Source organism: Melanerpes formicivorus, unplaced genomic scaffold (assembly GCF_026170545.1).
Source record: "Melanerpes formicivorus ecotype bairdi unplaced genomic scaffold, bMelFor1.0.p_v2 SCAF_37, whole genome shotgun sequence".
Lineage (NCBI taxonomy): Eukaryota > Metazoa > Chordata > Aves > Piciformes > Picidae > Melanerpes > Melanerpes formicivorus.
In genome coordinates, this window is record NW_027142389.1 from 3,097,029 (window position 1) to 3,111,455 (window position 14,427).

Genomic DNA, 14,427 nt, shown 5'->3' on the forward strand with positions numbered 1-14,427 from the left:
CATGTCCTTCCTGTGCTGAGGGCTCCAGAGCTGGACACAGTGCTCCAGGGGAGGTCTTACCAAAGTAAAGTGGCAGGACCACCTCTCTCAATCTGCTGGCCATGGGACAGATACAACAATAAACAAACAAAAGAAAGGATCTATGATATGGTAAAGAAAACAATAAATCTCCAAATGAATTTGTGTAAAGCACTCTGAAAGAAATAACATGAAAATGTGACCTGCTGTTGATAAACCCCTAGAACTGATTCAGTTCTAGTGAGGTCTGAGGGGACTGTAACACTGCTGAGTCTAGTTGGAGGGAGTGGATTTACTCCAGGAAAAAAGCTGCAGGTTAGTGCAAGCAGAAAGCCTGAACAGGACATTCTGAACAAATGCCTCCCAGTTGCATTTTTACCTCCTTAACTCAGTTTGAGAGCCACGTTACAAGGCTGGGCTCCAACCCCTAAAGAACAGCCAGACCTGCAGACTTCAACATCCAGAGCTGAGACTCAGCCCAGGAGGCTGCTCTCTAGTTGAAGGCGGGGTGGGGGTGGTGTGAGCTGCTTCTAGGGAGTATCTTTGGTTATGGGGCCTATCTGCAGGCTCCTGAGCTTGTTCTGGGCAACACATTTTGGCTTGGGGGTTGTTTGCAGCCCAAGGGTCCTGTGGGACGTAGCACAGGGACCCCACTTTCAGCCCTCATTAGGTTGATGATGAAGTCTCTGCTTGAACTTGACCCCTGAGTGTGGTGGAGGCCCTGACCAAATGCTTCAAGATGTTTGCTTGACATACAAAAGGCAGAGCCATGGCTCTGCTTTCAGCCCCTCTGAGGGATAGCAGAAGAGCTGACCTTTCAGTGTCCCAGAGCCATCAAGGCTGATGCCAGCCATGGTTACCAGTGGTAAAATAGATGGGAGCCTGCTGGGGAGCTCTGCCAGGGCTTTTGGCTTCCTCAGCCCATCTCAGGGGCACCTGGGCTTGCAGCCAGCTGTACCCCTGGAGCAACACCAGGCAGATGGCTCCAGATCCTAGCAGAGAGGGTGACCAAGCAGTGGCAGCTCTCAGCAGAGCCTGGCCGTGCCAAACGGTGACTCAGCTGCACTCTGTGGGCACCAGGGCGATGCTGAGCAGGATGAACAGGTTATTGCACCACGTCCTTCCTGTGTCACCTCTCCTGTGGCCACACAGTGACCAAAAATCCCTCTGAGCCCCTTTGCTGCTGCCACCACCCTGTGCTCACCCATGCGTTGGGCAGCGAAACTACTGGCAGCCCCAGCCCCAGGGAGGGCTCCTGGCAGGCAAACCCAGCCTGGGAGCATCACTGCAGCACCATTCACTGGCACAGCACCTCCTGCCCCTTGCCACCCGCTCTGAGAGCAAAGATTTCAGGCTAAAAATACATTGTTTATGGTCTGGGAAGCTCCCATGCAGGTGGCTGACCTCTGCAGCAGCAAGCCTGTAGCAAGTGATGGACAGAGGAGAGATGAGCTGCATGGCCATCGTGCCCTTTGCCAGCTGCGGGCTTGCATGCCATGGGCCAAGCCAGGCAGAAAGAGCGAGGTTGAGGAGAAGACAAGGAGAGGAAGAATGAACTGACAGGCACAGATGAGCCCAACAAGCTCCCTGGAGTCCTCCCTCCATCCATGCCAGAGCTGGCACAGGCAGATAGATCCTTGAACAGTCCCCTGCACGCACAGACCCAGACTCAAGGAGAATCCATCCCTCCTTTCCTCTGTGCCCTACCAAGAAACAAGAGGAACAAGCCAGCATGCAGACCATTTAGACCACAGCACCTGCTGCTGGGGCTGCTCTCAGAGGCCACATTCACAGAGGAAGATGATCATCTCCTCAAGTCACTGTTCCTCCTGATCTCAGACTGCCCCATAGCAAAGCCCTACAAGAAACACCCCACGGCACCTCCAGCAGAGACGGCAGCACAAAGCAAGCTCGGGGTGTGACGGTGCTCCAACACACATTGTCCCTTGGCTGAGGGACACACTCCTGCTCCCAGCTGCAAACAGGGCACAGAGCACAGCACAGGCCCCAGAGAGGGGCTGGTGACCCGCTCAGGCCCTCCCCTTTCTCCCATCCAGCAGGAAATACTTTCCACACCTGTCAGCTCCCTGCACCAGCCAGGTCCTGACCGAGGGCCTGGGGACATTCGCCAGGACCACCCCCGGCCCCGCCGAGCTCAGGGCTGGCAGCGAGGAAGAGGAGGGCAACTCACATGTGATGAAGTAATCCTGCTGCCTCTTGAACTCCAGGCCCATGTAGTTGGGACTGAACTCCTGGAACTTGATGGTGAAGCGGATCTCCTGCTCAGGCCGGTTGCAGGTCACCAGCACGTTGGGGTCCATGACGGTGCTGCAGGCATCAGCCTGGTCCTTCCTCACCAGGTACAGCTTGTAGTACTCGTAAGGCTTGGACGGCTCTGCCCTGGGGCAGATGATGTCCAGTTTATCCCCAATCTCCGGGTAGATGACCAGCCCCTTGCCACTCATGAACCTGGAAGAGACAAAGCAGAGAGGTTAGTCACCATCTCCACAGAATCCCAGCACCATGAGGGTCAGAAGGGACCTCTGGAGATCACCCAGTCCAATCCCCCCTGCTAAAGCAGGGCACCCACAGCAGCTTGCCCGGGATCACAATGGCCAGGTGGGTTTGGAATCCCTCCAGAGAAGGAGACTCCACAGCCTGCTCCAGGGCTCCAGCAGCCTCACAAGAAAATTTTTTTGTTCACATTCAGATGGAACCTGCTGGATTCCAGTTTGTGCTCACTACCCCTTGCCCTGACACTGGGCACCACAGAAAGGAGTCTGGCCCCATCCTCTTGCCCCCCACCTTTTCACTATTAATACTGAGCAGATCCCCTCTCAGGCTGCTCTTCTCCAGACTGAACAGCCCCAGGTCTCTCTGCCTTTTCTCCTCACAGAGGTGCTCCAGGCTGCTCAGCATCTTCATACCTCTCTGTTGGACTCTTTCTACTAGCTCCTAGTCTCCCCTGAACTCAGGAGCCCAGAACTGGACCCAGACCTCCAGATGTGGCCTTACTAGGGCAGAGTAGAGGGGGAAGGAGCACTTCCCTCAACCTTCTGCTCACACTCTTCTCAACATAACCCAAGACACCATTGGCCAGAAGGCAGAAGGGCACATTGCTAGCTCATGGTTAACAGCTCAAGAACAGGCAAGCAAGGACCATGCCAACCTGTCCCACCCCAAGCAGAGCCTCTCTGTCACACCATCTATTTCATGCTTTCTCTCCACAAGATGTTTTTTGACACCAAAATGAAGTCCTCCTCTTCCTTCACCATCACTGCATGTGCAAAGAGGCAACTCAGGATCCCAACGACCCAAACAGAGCCTTGTTTGGCTTAGTTCCACTCCTCATCCATAGCAGGGGTGAGCACCCTCCCCAGCCCCCAGCCCAGCACCCAAAAGGGAACACAAAGGGCTGGAGACACCACAGCTCTGCCCAAAGGCCAGGCAAAGAGCTTCCTGCAGGGAGAGGTGATAATCAGAACGGGGAGAAGTCCTGAGAGCAGGGTGTGGGGAGGGAACCCGTCCACGCCCCAGCTCCCCGAGGAATTCCTGCCCTTAAATGGAAGGGAGGGAGGGAGGGAGGGAGGGAGGGAGGCATCCTGCAGGACAACTTCTCCCATGCCAGGCTCAACGGCGTGCCCAGGAGTGTGGGAGGACCGGATGGAGAGGAGCAAGGAGAAAGGAAAGCTATTTGGGGCTGGAAGGCAGGGCACAGGGAAGGGAAGGGAAGGAAGGAGAGATGCTGATAATTACCATTCAGATTTCGTTACTGAGCAGCAAGCCTCTGAAACTCATTCATTTATTTCTTTAAGCGTGAAGTAGAGGATTAGGGTATCAAGGAGGGAAGCAGCAGATCAACTACTTTGATGTAGGCAAACATGAGGCATTCTTGATGGAAGATAAGGTGGGAATGGATGCTCCTGCAAAGTTATCTCTGCTGCAACTCCCTCACGTCACAGCCAAAGCGCGTGCTTCAGCAGGCCGCACATCCACAGCCCTCCCTTCCCCACCATGGCCAGGCCCTGCCTCATCCCATCCCAGCAGCTGGATCCAGAGATGGCCCCTCACCATCTCCCACCAGCCAGCTGTCCTGGCCAGGGCTGCAGGCACCATGGAAGGAAGATCAAATCAAGTCCAACCTGCTTCATGGCTCTGCTACAAGTCTTCGCAAGAAGTCAAGGAGCTGAAACCAGCTCCTGAGCAGCTCAGACTCTGGAAGCTTCAGCAGATCCACATCCTCCCAGCCTGGCTGGAAGGAGGCAGGAGCTGGAGCCCACGCACACCCCAATGACCTTGGCAAGGGCTCTGGAGCTTGGTGCCAGCAGTAAAAGCAGGAGGAGCAGCAAAGACAAGACAGACAGACAGACATCAGCTGTGCCAGGGGAAGTTTAGGCTGGAGGTGAGGAGAAAGTTCTTCACAGAGAGAGTTGTTAGCCATTGGAATGTGCTGCCCAGGGAAGTGGTGGAGTCACCATCCCTGGAGGTGTTCAAGAGGGGACTGGACTTGGTGCCATGGTTTAGTAGTCATGAGGTGTTGGGTGACAGGTTGGACTCGATGATTGATTCTATGATTCAAGGCACAGGGAGAGCAGGTGAAGTGCCCCTCACCCATGCTTCCCTCAACACTGGATATGAATTCAAGTGGATTGTCTACCCTAACCTCCCTGTGCCACAGCAGAGCCCAACTCCACAGAATCCCAGCATGGTGAGGGCTGGAAGGGACCTCTGGAGACCATCTAGTCCAAAGTCTCTGCTAAAGCAGGGTCACCCACAGCAGGTTGCCCACGATCACAATGTCCAGGCAGGTTTGGAATCTCTCCAGAGAAGTCTCTCCTCATGTTCAGATAGAGCCTCCTGGGTTCCAGTTTGTGCCCCACTGCCATTTGCCTTGTTGCTGGGCACCACTGAAAGGTGTCTGGCCCCATCCTCTTGATCCTCACCCTTCAGCTGTTGATGAGCCTTGAGAAGATCCCTTCTCATTCCCAGCTCCCCCAGCAGGTGAGCTTCTCTTTGCCCAAATGCTACCAAGTAGGTCAGTTGGCCCTTGGCCAGCAAGCCAAAGCCTTGGGAGCAATAGGGGCTCCTTCCCCCACCCACAGCTGCAGCCCTGACGCAATGCCAGGAGCCATGCAGGAGGAGATGCAAAGGAGCCCCAGCCCAGGCCGCAGACATGCAGCACAAGTGAACGCTTGCACGCTCGCTCAGGGCTTCCCACCCCGGCAGGCAGCGGCTGGGTCCCACACCCCTTTCTCCACCACTGGCCTGAGTCAGAGGCTTTCTGGCACAGGGCTCCCCAGTGACTCAAATTCCCTCCTCCAGCCCCTGCCAGCTCCCTCCTGTCCAGAAGATGCCAAACAGGAAGCCACAAACAAGTCATGCAGATGTCTTGCAATGGCAGAGCAGGAGAAGGCGGCTCCTATCCACCTCCCATCTCCATACCAGCAGGCCCTATCACACCTCCTTGGCCAACACCTGCAAACCGACCAGCCCATGCCACCCCAGCCTGTGCCAACGGCACGGCCCCCTGGGATCCAGGCAAGATGGTTTTTAGCCAAGGGAGAGACCAGAAAACAGTCAGAAGAGCTAAGAACAGCCCAGCACCACATCCTGCCGGCATCACTGCACCCCAGGAGCTCCAGAAAGATCACCTGGGTTTGGGTCCTTTGCCTCAAAGATAAAACTAATTCCTTCCAGTTCTTCAGAAGCACGTGGCTTCTCCCTGGGAATCAGCCCAGGAACATCTTCCAGCTCTCCCACACAAACATCAAAAGCAAGACAAGAGCTACCAGCCAGCACACACAGACCTTCATTGCTTGGTTTGGGGCACTCCTTCCAGCTTCTGCTCCCCACCAGCCACATCCATTCCCACCCACACACGTTTTAGCCTTTGCCCTCCAACTTCCCTCATTTTAGCTCCTCCATTTCCCCCCCTCAGTGTCCTCCTCTCAAAGCAGCTGAGAGGCTGGGCACCACAGAGATACAACCCTGAAGCTGTATCCTCTCACTGCTCCTTGACCTCCTAACCACACACAAAGATCATTTTTGCCCCCAAAAAAGTTTTGTTTCATGGCAAGCAACACCTTGATGACCATCCAAAGGAAGATCAACAACAGCTCCTGTGATGTGAGAGGCCAAATTCTCTGAGAAATCCTCCTTTAAACTGCAGAAGGCAAAAAAAGCAACATTTGTCACAAGAAAAGGAGAGAAAAACAAGCTCAAATTCCCTCCCCAAACTTGTCAGGAGCTGCCTGAACAAAGCCTTAGAGCAACTTGTGTCTCTTGTGTGATGAGACATTTAACTTCAGGAAGATCGTTGAAGGCAAAGAGAAATGAGACTCCTGACTGCTCTTTGCAAGGATATGTCTCTGAATTTATCTTAACTGAGTTAAAAAATGAGCAGATCTCCTTTTAAATTAATAAGGAAATTCATCATGGCCTCAGAGCACCAGCTGTAGTTTAGGGAGGGGAGGGGGATCACAGGATGTCAGGGGTTGGAAGGGACCCAAAGAGATCATCCAGTCCAACCCCCCTGCCAGAGCAGGACCATAGAATCCAGTTCAGGTCAGAGGAGCACATCCAGATGGGGCTTGAAAGTCTCCAGAGAAGGAGACTCCACAACCTCTCTGGGCAGCCTGTTCCAGTGCTCTGAGACCCTTACAATAAAGTTCCCCCTTGTGTTGAGTTGGAGCCTCCTATGCTGCAGCTTACATCCATTGCTCCTTGTCCTATCCCAGGGAGCAAGTGAGCAGAGCCTTCCCCCCCCCCCCCCCCCCCGCTCCCTTCTCCATACTTCAGTTTGATGTCCCTCCTCTAAGGTGGGGAGGGAAAGAAAAAATCAATCTCAAAACTCCACCTCAGCACTGAAGCCAGGACTGACACCTGCATGATGATCCACGCTGGGATGTGTCAGACAACCCAAATGTGGGTCCAGAACAGCAGGGGCGTGAAAAGTCTGCTCAAAGTCAGGACACCCTGAAAGCCCAGTTTGCAACCCTGCTGCTGGGCCACAGGCAGTCCCCTACCCATCATCTGCACCAGCTCATCAGGAGGGGGATGTGCCCCACCAGCAAGAGCCCAGTGACTTTGGGGCTAATTCTGCATGGTGTGTGCTGGAGCTCTGCCACAGAAGGCCATGAGCAGACACCCAGCACCACAACAGTCAACCACAGCACCCAGTGGGGTCTCCCCATGTGGCCAGCAGGTTGAGGGAGGGGATTCTGCCCCTTGGCTCTGCTGAGGCCCCACCTGCAGTGCTGGGTCCAGCTCTGGAGTCCTCAGCACAGGAGAGACATGGAGCTGTTGGAGCAGGGCACAGTAATGATGTGAGGGCTGGAACCCCTCTGCTGTGAGGACAGTCTGGGACAGTCAGGGTTGTTCAGCCTGGAGAAGAGAAGGAGACCTTCTTGTGGCCTTTCAGTACTTACAGGGGCCTGTAAGAAAGCTGAGGACACACAGACAGGACAAGGGGTGATGGGTTTAATTTAAAAGAGGGAGATTTAGAATAGATAGAAGGGAGGGTGGTGAGACACTGTGCCAGGCTGCCCAGAGAAGTGGTAGATGTTCCACCCCTGGAAACACTCCAGGACAGGTTGTCTGGGGCTCTGAACAACCTGCTCTAGTTGAAGATGCCCCTGCTGACTGTATGAGGGGTAGACTAGATGACCTTTGAAGGCCCCTTCCCACCCAAACCATTCTGTCTCCTTAAAAAAACCCAACATCCTCCTCTACCTCTCCCACCACTTGGGAGGAAGATGGTGACTCCAGCTTTATTCCTTTAGCCTTGGTACCATCACAAACTAGCAGCTGAGAGGTGACATCTCAGCATTCCTTCCTCTGGTGTCAAAGGTGCTGGGAAAGATTAACCACAGCCATTAAAGTTTAAAAGCAAAATATTTGTGCCTGCCAGGGGCAGAGTGCTTCTCTCCACTCCAGTTATCACCAGCTTCATCACTTCAAGCACCTCAGGGTGGTTTTTGGGTGGCACCTGTCGCTGCCCACCCACAGAGCCAACGCTGGCCACTGAGAAGCGTCCCAGAGAGGCATCCCCAGCTAGCAGCCATCCCGGCCCCCAGCCCCTGGCCCCCCAGCTCCCGGCCCAGCAGGTTCTTTGGGAGCGATCAGGTGGCAGCATCCAATTTCCTCATTGTTTCAGGAGGTGTTTTCTGCTGGGAAAGGTGAAAAGGGTATTTGTGAGCCTTGTAAACCGACTCCTCCACGTTGGGTAAACAAGGGGAGCTCTGTTGGCAGCGGGATGCCGGGATGCTGGAGCAGAGAGCTGGGATTAAAGAGCAGCCTCCCCACTGCCCTGAGCTGGGAGGCCACTGCTAGGGACCACCCCCCCCCCAACACTTTTTGGATCAGGCAAAACCCCTTCCCATCAGCACAGAGGGATAATCTCCCCTCATAGTTCCACAAAGTTGCAGTGGCGCCTGATGGACTGACCTGGAGGCTGCAAGTGGTTGCTGCTGGGAGGGCTGGGGCTCAGCCAGTGCCTGGGGTCAGAGGTGGCTGTCCTGGCAGCACAGAGGTGGTTTCACCCAGTCATAGAATGTTTTGGGGTGGAAAGGGCTTCCAAAGCTCATCTAGTCCATCCCCCTGCAGTCAACAGGGACATCTTACAACTAGAGCAGGTTGCTCCAAGCCCCATCCAACCTGACCAGGAATAACTCCAGGGCTGAGGCATTTACCACCTCTCTGAGCAACCTGCAACAGTGTCTCAACACCAAAAATGTCTTGCTCTAAATCTGCCTCTTTTAGTTCAAACCCATCACCCCTTGTGCTGTCACAACAGGCCCTGCTCAGCAGTCCATCCCCAGCTTTCTTACAGGCTCCTTTAAGCACTGAAAGGCCACCAGAAGGTCTCCCTGAAGCCTTCTCTTCTCCAGGATGAACAATCCCAATTCTCTCAGCCTGGCCTCACTGCAGAGAGGCTCCAACCTTTAGACCACTGCTGAGGCCTTCTCTGGACCCATTCCAACAGCTCCATGTCTCTCCTGTGCTGAGGACTCCAGAGCTGGACCCCGTACTGCAGGTGGGGTCTCAGCAGAGCAGAGGACCTGCTGCCCACACTGCTGGGGATGCAGCCCAGGAGAGGGTTGGTTTCTGGGCTGTGAGTGCACACTGCCAGCTCATGTCCAGCTTTTCACTCACCAGCACCCCCAAGTCCTTCTCCACAGGGCTGCTCTTCATCCCCTAGCCTGTGTTGATACCAGGGTTTGCCCTGACCCAGGTGCAGGACCTCACACTTGGCCTTGTTGAACCTCAGCTTTGCTAGGAGAGGAAGAGGAATGGGCTGATAAAAGATGAAAATCCCTTGAAATACACAGCAGGGCTGCCTGGAGTCCAAGAAGGGATCACAGCCCTCACGTCCTAGGCAGGAGCCCAAGCCACACAGGGAATTACCAGGACTGCTGGTGCAACCACAGGCAGAGAGGTGGTATCTGAGGAGCTCCCACCTCAGGTTTGAGGAGGAGCAGCTGTGTGGGAGGGTGGTGAGGCTCTCAGCAGACTGTCTCCCAGATCACGAGTCCCCAGCTTCCTGAGCTGGCTCACATGACACTACCCACACCAAGCAGCTCTGGATCAGCAGACCCCAACAGGCACCACAGACAGTGACCTGCTCCATCCCACCACTGCTGGATGCTTAACAAACCCAGGAACATGGGGTGAGAAGGCAAACCATGGACATTTGGTCAGAACAAGCTCAGGGTGAACGTTGGGCACGATTCCTCTCCTCCTCCACACACCATGCAGGCTCTCTTCTCCCCGTGGGCATGTACAGGCTAGTAGAATGGGTCATGGTTAACCAGGGATGAGCTAAAACATTAACAGCAATAGCTGCAAACCCTGCAGATAGGTATCTGGCAACTTTACCAACACCCTAGGAGTCCTTCAACTCTTCCTGGGGGAGAGCATGACCAGTAAATCACCTGAACACAGTTTGTTAGGCAGGAGTTGAAGGACCATCAAGCAATCTCCACAGCACTCCTCACACCATGGCCATTCTAAGATCTTTGGGGTGTCATAGAAGGGTCTGGGTTGGAAAGGACCTCCAAAGCTCACCTAGTCCAACCCCCTTGAAGTGAGCAGGGACATCCTCCACTACAGCAGGTTGTCCAGAGCCTTGTCCAGCCTGACTTTGAATAGCTCCAGGGGTGGGGCCTCAACTACCTCCCTGGGCAACCTGTTCCAGTGTTCCACTACCCTCATGGTGCAGAATTTGTTCCTAACACCCAGACTAAATCTCCTCTTCTCTAATTCCAAACCATTGTCCCTCATCCTGTCACTGGAGACCTTTGGATATAGTCCCTCTGCAGCCTTCTTGTAGCCCCCTTCAGGCACTGGCAGGCTGCTATTAGGTCTCCCCAGAGCCTTCTCTCCTCCAGGCTGAACAACCCCAGCTCCCTCAGCCTGTCCTTTTAAAGAGAGGTGTTCCAGCCCCCTGAACCACCTTCCCCCACATCCAAGAGACACTGAACTTCACCCTATTTCAGCCTTTGCAGGAAGCAGAACAACATCTAGCAACCATCTCCTCCTTGGAGTAGATGCTCTGCAGCATTAATGCTGACACACATACAAGATGACACATGCTGAATGCTGTTTTCTTCAAAGAAATCCAAAAATAACCCCATCTTACAAGGAGGGCATCCACTCCTGGCAGGGAAGGCTGCTGATGTCTGGCAGAGTGAGACCCTGCAAGAGGAGGGCAGCGATAACCAAGGTGCAAACAGCGTTTTCAGGCCTGCAGTTGTGGTGTTCTGCTGCTGCCTGGGCAGCTGAAGGCCATCTTGGCAAAGCTCTCCACACAACAGAGCACAGTAGTCCTACCAGCAGGACCACAGCTCCTGGGAGCCACCACAGCTGGGAGCCACCTCAGGATAGGGACAAGACATAGCTCTTCAAGCTAAGCAGATGCAGCAGAAAAGCCAACTGGGTGTGCTCCCCTGGAAAATGCTACTGAAGCCTCTCAGAGCTTTGCCAAAGCCCAACTGCACACAAAACCAAGCACCTGCCTGCCTCTGCCTCCTCCTTACTTGCACCACCAATCCACAGGCACAAGGGACTCTGTCTGCCCAGGGCACATGGCCACCAGCTAGAAGAAATCAGTCCTGTAACCAGTGGAGTCCTCCAGGCCTCTTGATGCAACAAAACCAGGTCATGCTCCAGCCACCAGAGTGTCCATTTGGAACTCACGCTCCAGAGCTCCTCCAGTGACATCCAACCACCTCTGAGCTTGCCCAAAGCTGCACTTTCACCAAGCAAGAGATACCAAGGGGTTGGCAGCAAATGGTGGCTGCTTACTTGGGCAGAACCTTGCTAGCACCGTGGCTGAGGTGAAACAGCCCCATCAGAGAGGGACAAGGGCATGGTCCCCTGCAAGAACATCCAATAGCCCACTTCATGGGGACAGGGCAGGTTTTCCTGGTGACTCCCTGGCAGGGCTGGGCTGCCCACAGGCACCAGCACATCAAGGTGGGGAGACACTGGCCCAAGTTGCCTAGAGAGGTGGTAGATGCCCCATACCTGAAAACATCCCAAGTCAGGTTGGACAAGGCTCTGTGCAACCTGACCCAGTTAAAGGTGTCCCTGTTCACTGCAGAGCTGTTGGACTAGAGGACCTCTAAAGGTCCCTTCCCACCCAAACCATTCTATGATTTCATGATCAGTGGGACTTCTCAGGCAGTCCCACAGCAGCCACCATCCAACTCACTTCTCTGAAGAGCTGAGAGGAGTAAGCCAACATCCACCTCGTCCCAGCACTGTCCCAGCACACCAGCAGCATCCACAGCCCCTTCCCAGAGCAGTGCCAGAGCCTGGAGGCCCAGGATCCTTTCTCCTTTCTGACTCTCATTAAATTCTTGGGAACAAAGACATCTCATGGAAGGAAATTAATCAGAACTTGAAGAAGGTGGTTGCCTGCTCTGCCTCCCATCTCTGTCTGTCACCTTCTCCCTGGTTCAGAGGAGCTATTCCTCACCACGAGGGAGGGCAAATAGGAGCCACACGAATCCCTTGCTTTTAGATCCCGCTTCTTTTATGTGCTCTTCTATTCTTAGCCTCCTTCAGAAAGAGCCTTCCATCTTTTTATTCCCCCTGCTAATCTGTGGATAATTATTTTCCTTGCCCTTCCACAGACCTCTTCTATTTCTGCTGTGTCCTCTCGGAGCTGAGGTGGTCAGCAGCGAGCCCAACGATTTCAGGTAGCTCTGAGAGCAGTCTCTGATCTCCTGCACTTCCTCGGCCCCCTCTGCTCAGCAAGATATTTTAAGCCGTTCACCACACCGTCTTCCAGCCCCACCACAGCTCCCCAGCATCCCCCTTAGCCCCCTACAGCCACCCCACGGGGCCATCCCGCCCAGCTCCCAGACACACTCTAAGACCCCTTCCCCCCCACCTCAGGTTTAATGAGGCCCATTCAGCCCTCCCAAAGACAAAAGGCCCTTCTCGTTTCCAAACGGATTTACACGCCGCACCAGTGAGGCAGAAACGGGGTCGCCATGGCAACCAGCACCCCGACCCCCCAGCCCCCCCCCAGCACAGGGGATGCCATTTTCCACCTCCCCTGCTCCCCCAAACCCCTTTGTTGCTTTAACACCAGCTGTGAGGCTCGGCACAGGCTGGTAAAAAACACCCAACCCGCCCCAAGTGTGACCTTCCCAGGTGCCAGGGATGCCACGTTTGGAGATGAAGAGATTCTCCAGCGGGTGTCCTCCCCACCCAGTTGCAGGCACCACAGTAAGCTCTGCACTGTGGCTGACTTCAGGTCATGGTCAAGGCAGGGTTCAAATTCAGTGGAAAGCAAGGGAAGGCCAGCTCCAAGGGGAAAATGAAACCAAGCCACTCCTCTCTGCCCAGAAAGAGGTGTCCAAGCTCAAGTATCTGAAAGGGACCTACAAGAAAGCTGGGGAGGGACTTTTTAGGGTGTCAGGGAGTGATAGGACTGGGGGGGATGGAAAAAAAATAGACATGGGTAGATTCAGATTGGGTGTTAGGAAGAAATTCTTCACCATGAGGGTGATGAAACACTGGCACAGGTTGCCCAGGGAGGTGGTGGAAGCCTCATCCCTGGAGGTGTTTGCAGCCAGGCTGGATGTGGCTGTGAGCAACCTGCTGTAGTGTGAGGTGTCCCTGCCTGTGGCAAGGGGGTTGGAACTGGCTGATCCTTGAGGTCCCTTCCAACCCTAACAACCCTATGATTCCAAGTGCCAGCCCCAGCTCTCTTTGCTGGCCACACCTCAGCACCCATGGCCAGCAGCTGCCACCAGACATCTCCAGCCGCACAGCCGCCGGCAGCCAGGGCTGGCCCCGGTGACTCAGGGCTGCGGGAAGGGCTTTCTCCCTGAGCCATCCTGCTAATTGCAGCCTGGCGAAAGTACATGGCCACCCGAGAGCAGCCCCGTGCCAGACCGCCCACCAGGCCCAAGGAGAAGAGGTGATGGAGACCCACACCACGGGTGGACAGCAAAGCAGCCAGCTGGGCAGGAAGCCCAAGGAAAGCTCTACCAGCAGGTCTGCATTTCCAGCCACCTCATCCTGACTGTGGCCCATCAGCCACCCACAAACACCCAGCAGATTTTTGGGTGGCTTCAGGTTTTGGCCCACATACGCCAGAACATATACCAATGATAGCAAAGCCACCACAGAACCTACCAGTGCAGGCTCCCACAGTGCCAATGCCAGCCCTTGAGCTGCCCGATGCCCCCCACACTTCCTACACCCCCTTCCTCAGGATGACAAACTCAGGACTTCAATTTACCTCTCCAGCACCCTGCCCAGGTGCTCACTGCCTCCTCCAAAGCTGAAGACAACACACAGGGGCAGTGGGGGATGAGGGGGGAACCTCCAAGTACTGCCAAAAGGAAGCACCCACATAGAGGTGAAGGTTTGCCTTTGCCCTCTTTGTTGACCTGGCCTGGTTGCCTCACAGTGCTCACCAACCAGTTAAGGGGATGGCTGCTGACCATCCCAACACCCTGTGGACGAGGAAGACCACTTGAAGGGATGGCTGCTGACCCAAACAGGAGGAAGGCTCACAGCCCTTGCAAGAGGCCAGGCGCTGACGTGAGCAGCCATGTGCTGCCCCATCTCCCCACCTCTGTGCAGCACCTCTCGTGTTGCACCCAAACCACGCAGCCAAGCCATGTTAATCCAACCCCTGTGAGGCTGGACTCGATCTTAAAAGTTTCTCCCAACCAAAATGCTTCTAAGAGGGGGTGAAAACAAAAAGAGCTGCTAATTGATGGAGCTTGGAGGAGATTTAATTGGGGCCAGAGCGCTGGCGCAGGCGGCTGCTGCCACCTGCAGCGCTCGCCGCAGCCAGTGACGTGCAGCTCGGGGGACCCCCCAGCTCCTGTCCCCACCAGCCCGGGGTGCAGGCACAGTCTGGGTGGAATAAGGAGCATTGGG

At 54.9% G+C, this 14,427-nt stretch overlaps 1 protein-coding gene across 1 annotated transcript in view; it reads right to left on the reverse strand.

The window, feature by feature from the left end:
• EFNB1 (ephrin B1) overlaps positions 1-14,427 on the reverse strand; it is a 60,633-nt gene that overhangs the window by 22,683 nt on the left and 23,523 nt on the right. The window contains exon 2 of the mRNA XM_068157605.1: positions 2,210-2,487. Within this exon, the coding sequence (XP_068013706.1) occupies positions 2,210-2,487 (278 nt within the window). The remainder of the gene's footprint in view (positions 1-2,209; positions 2,488-14,427) is intronic.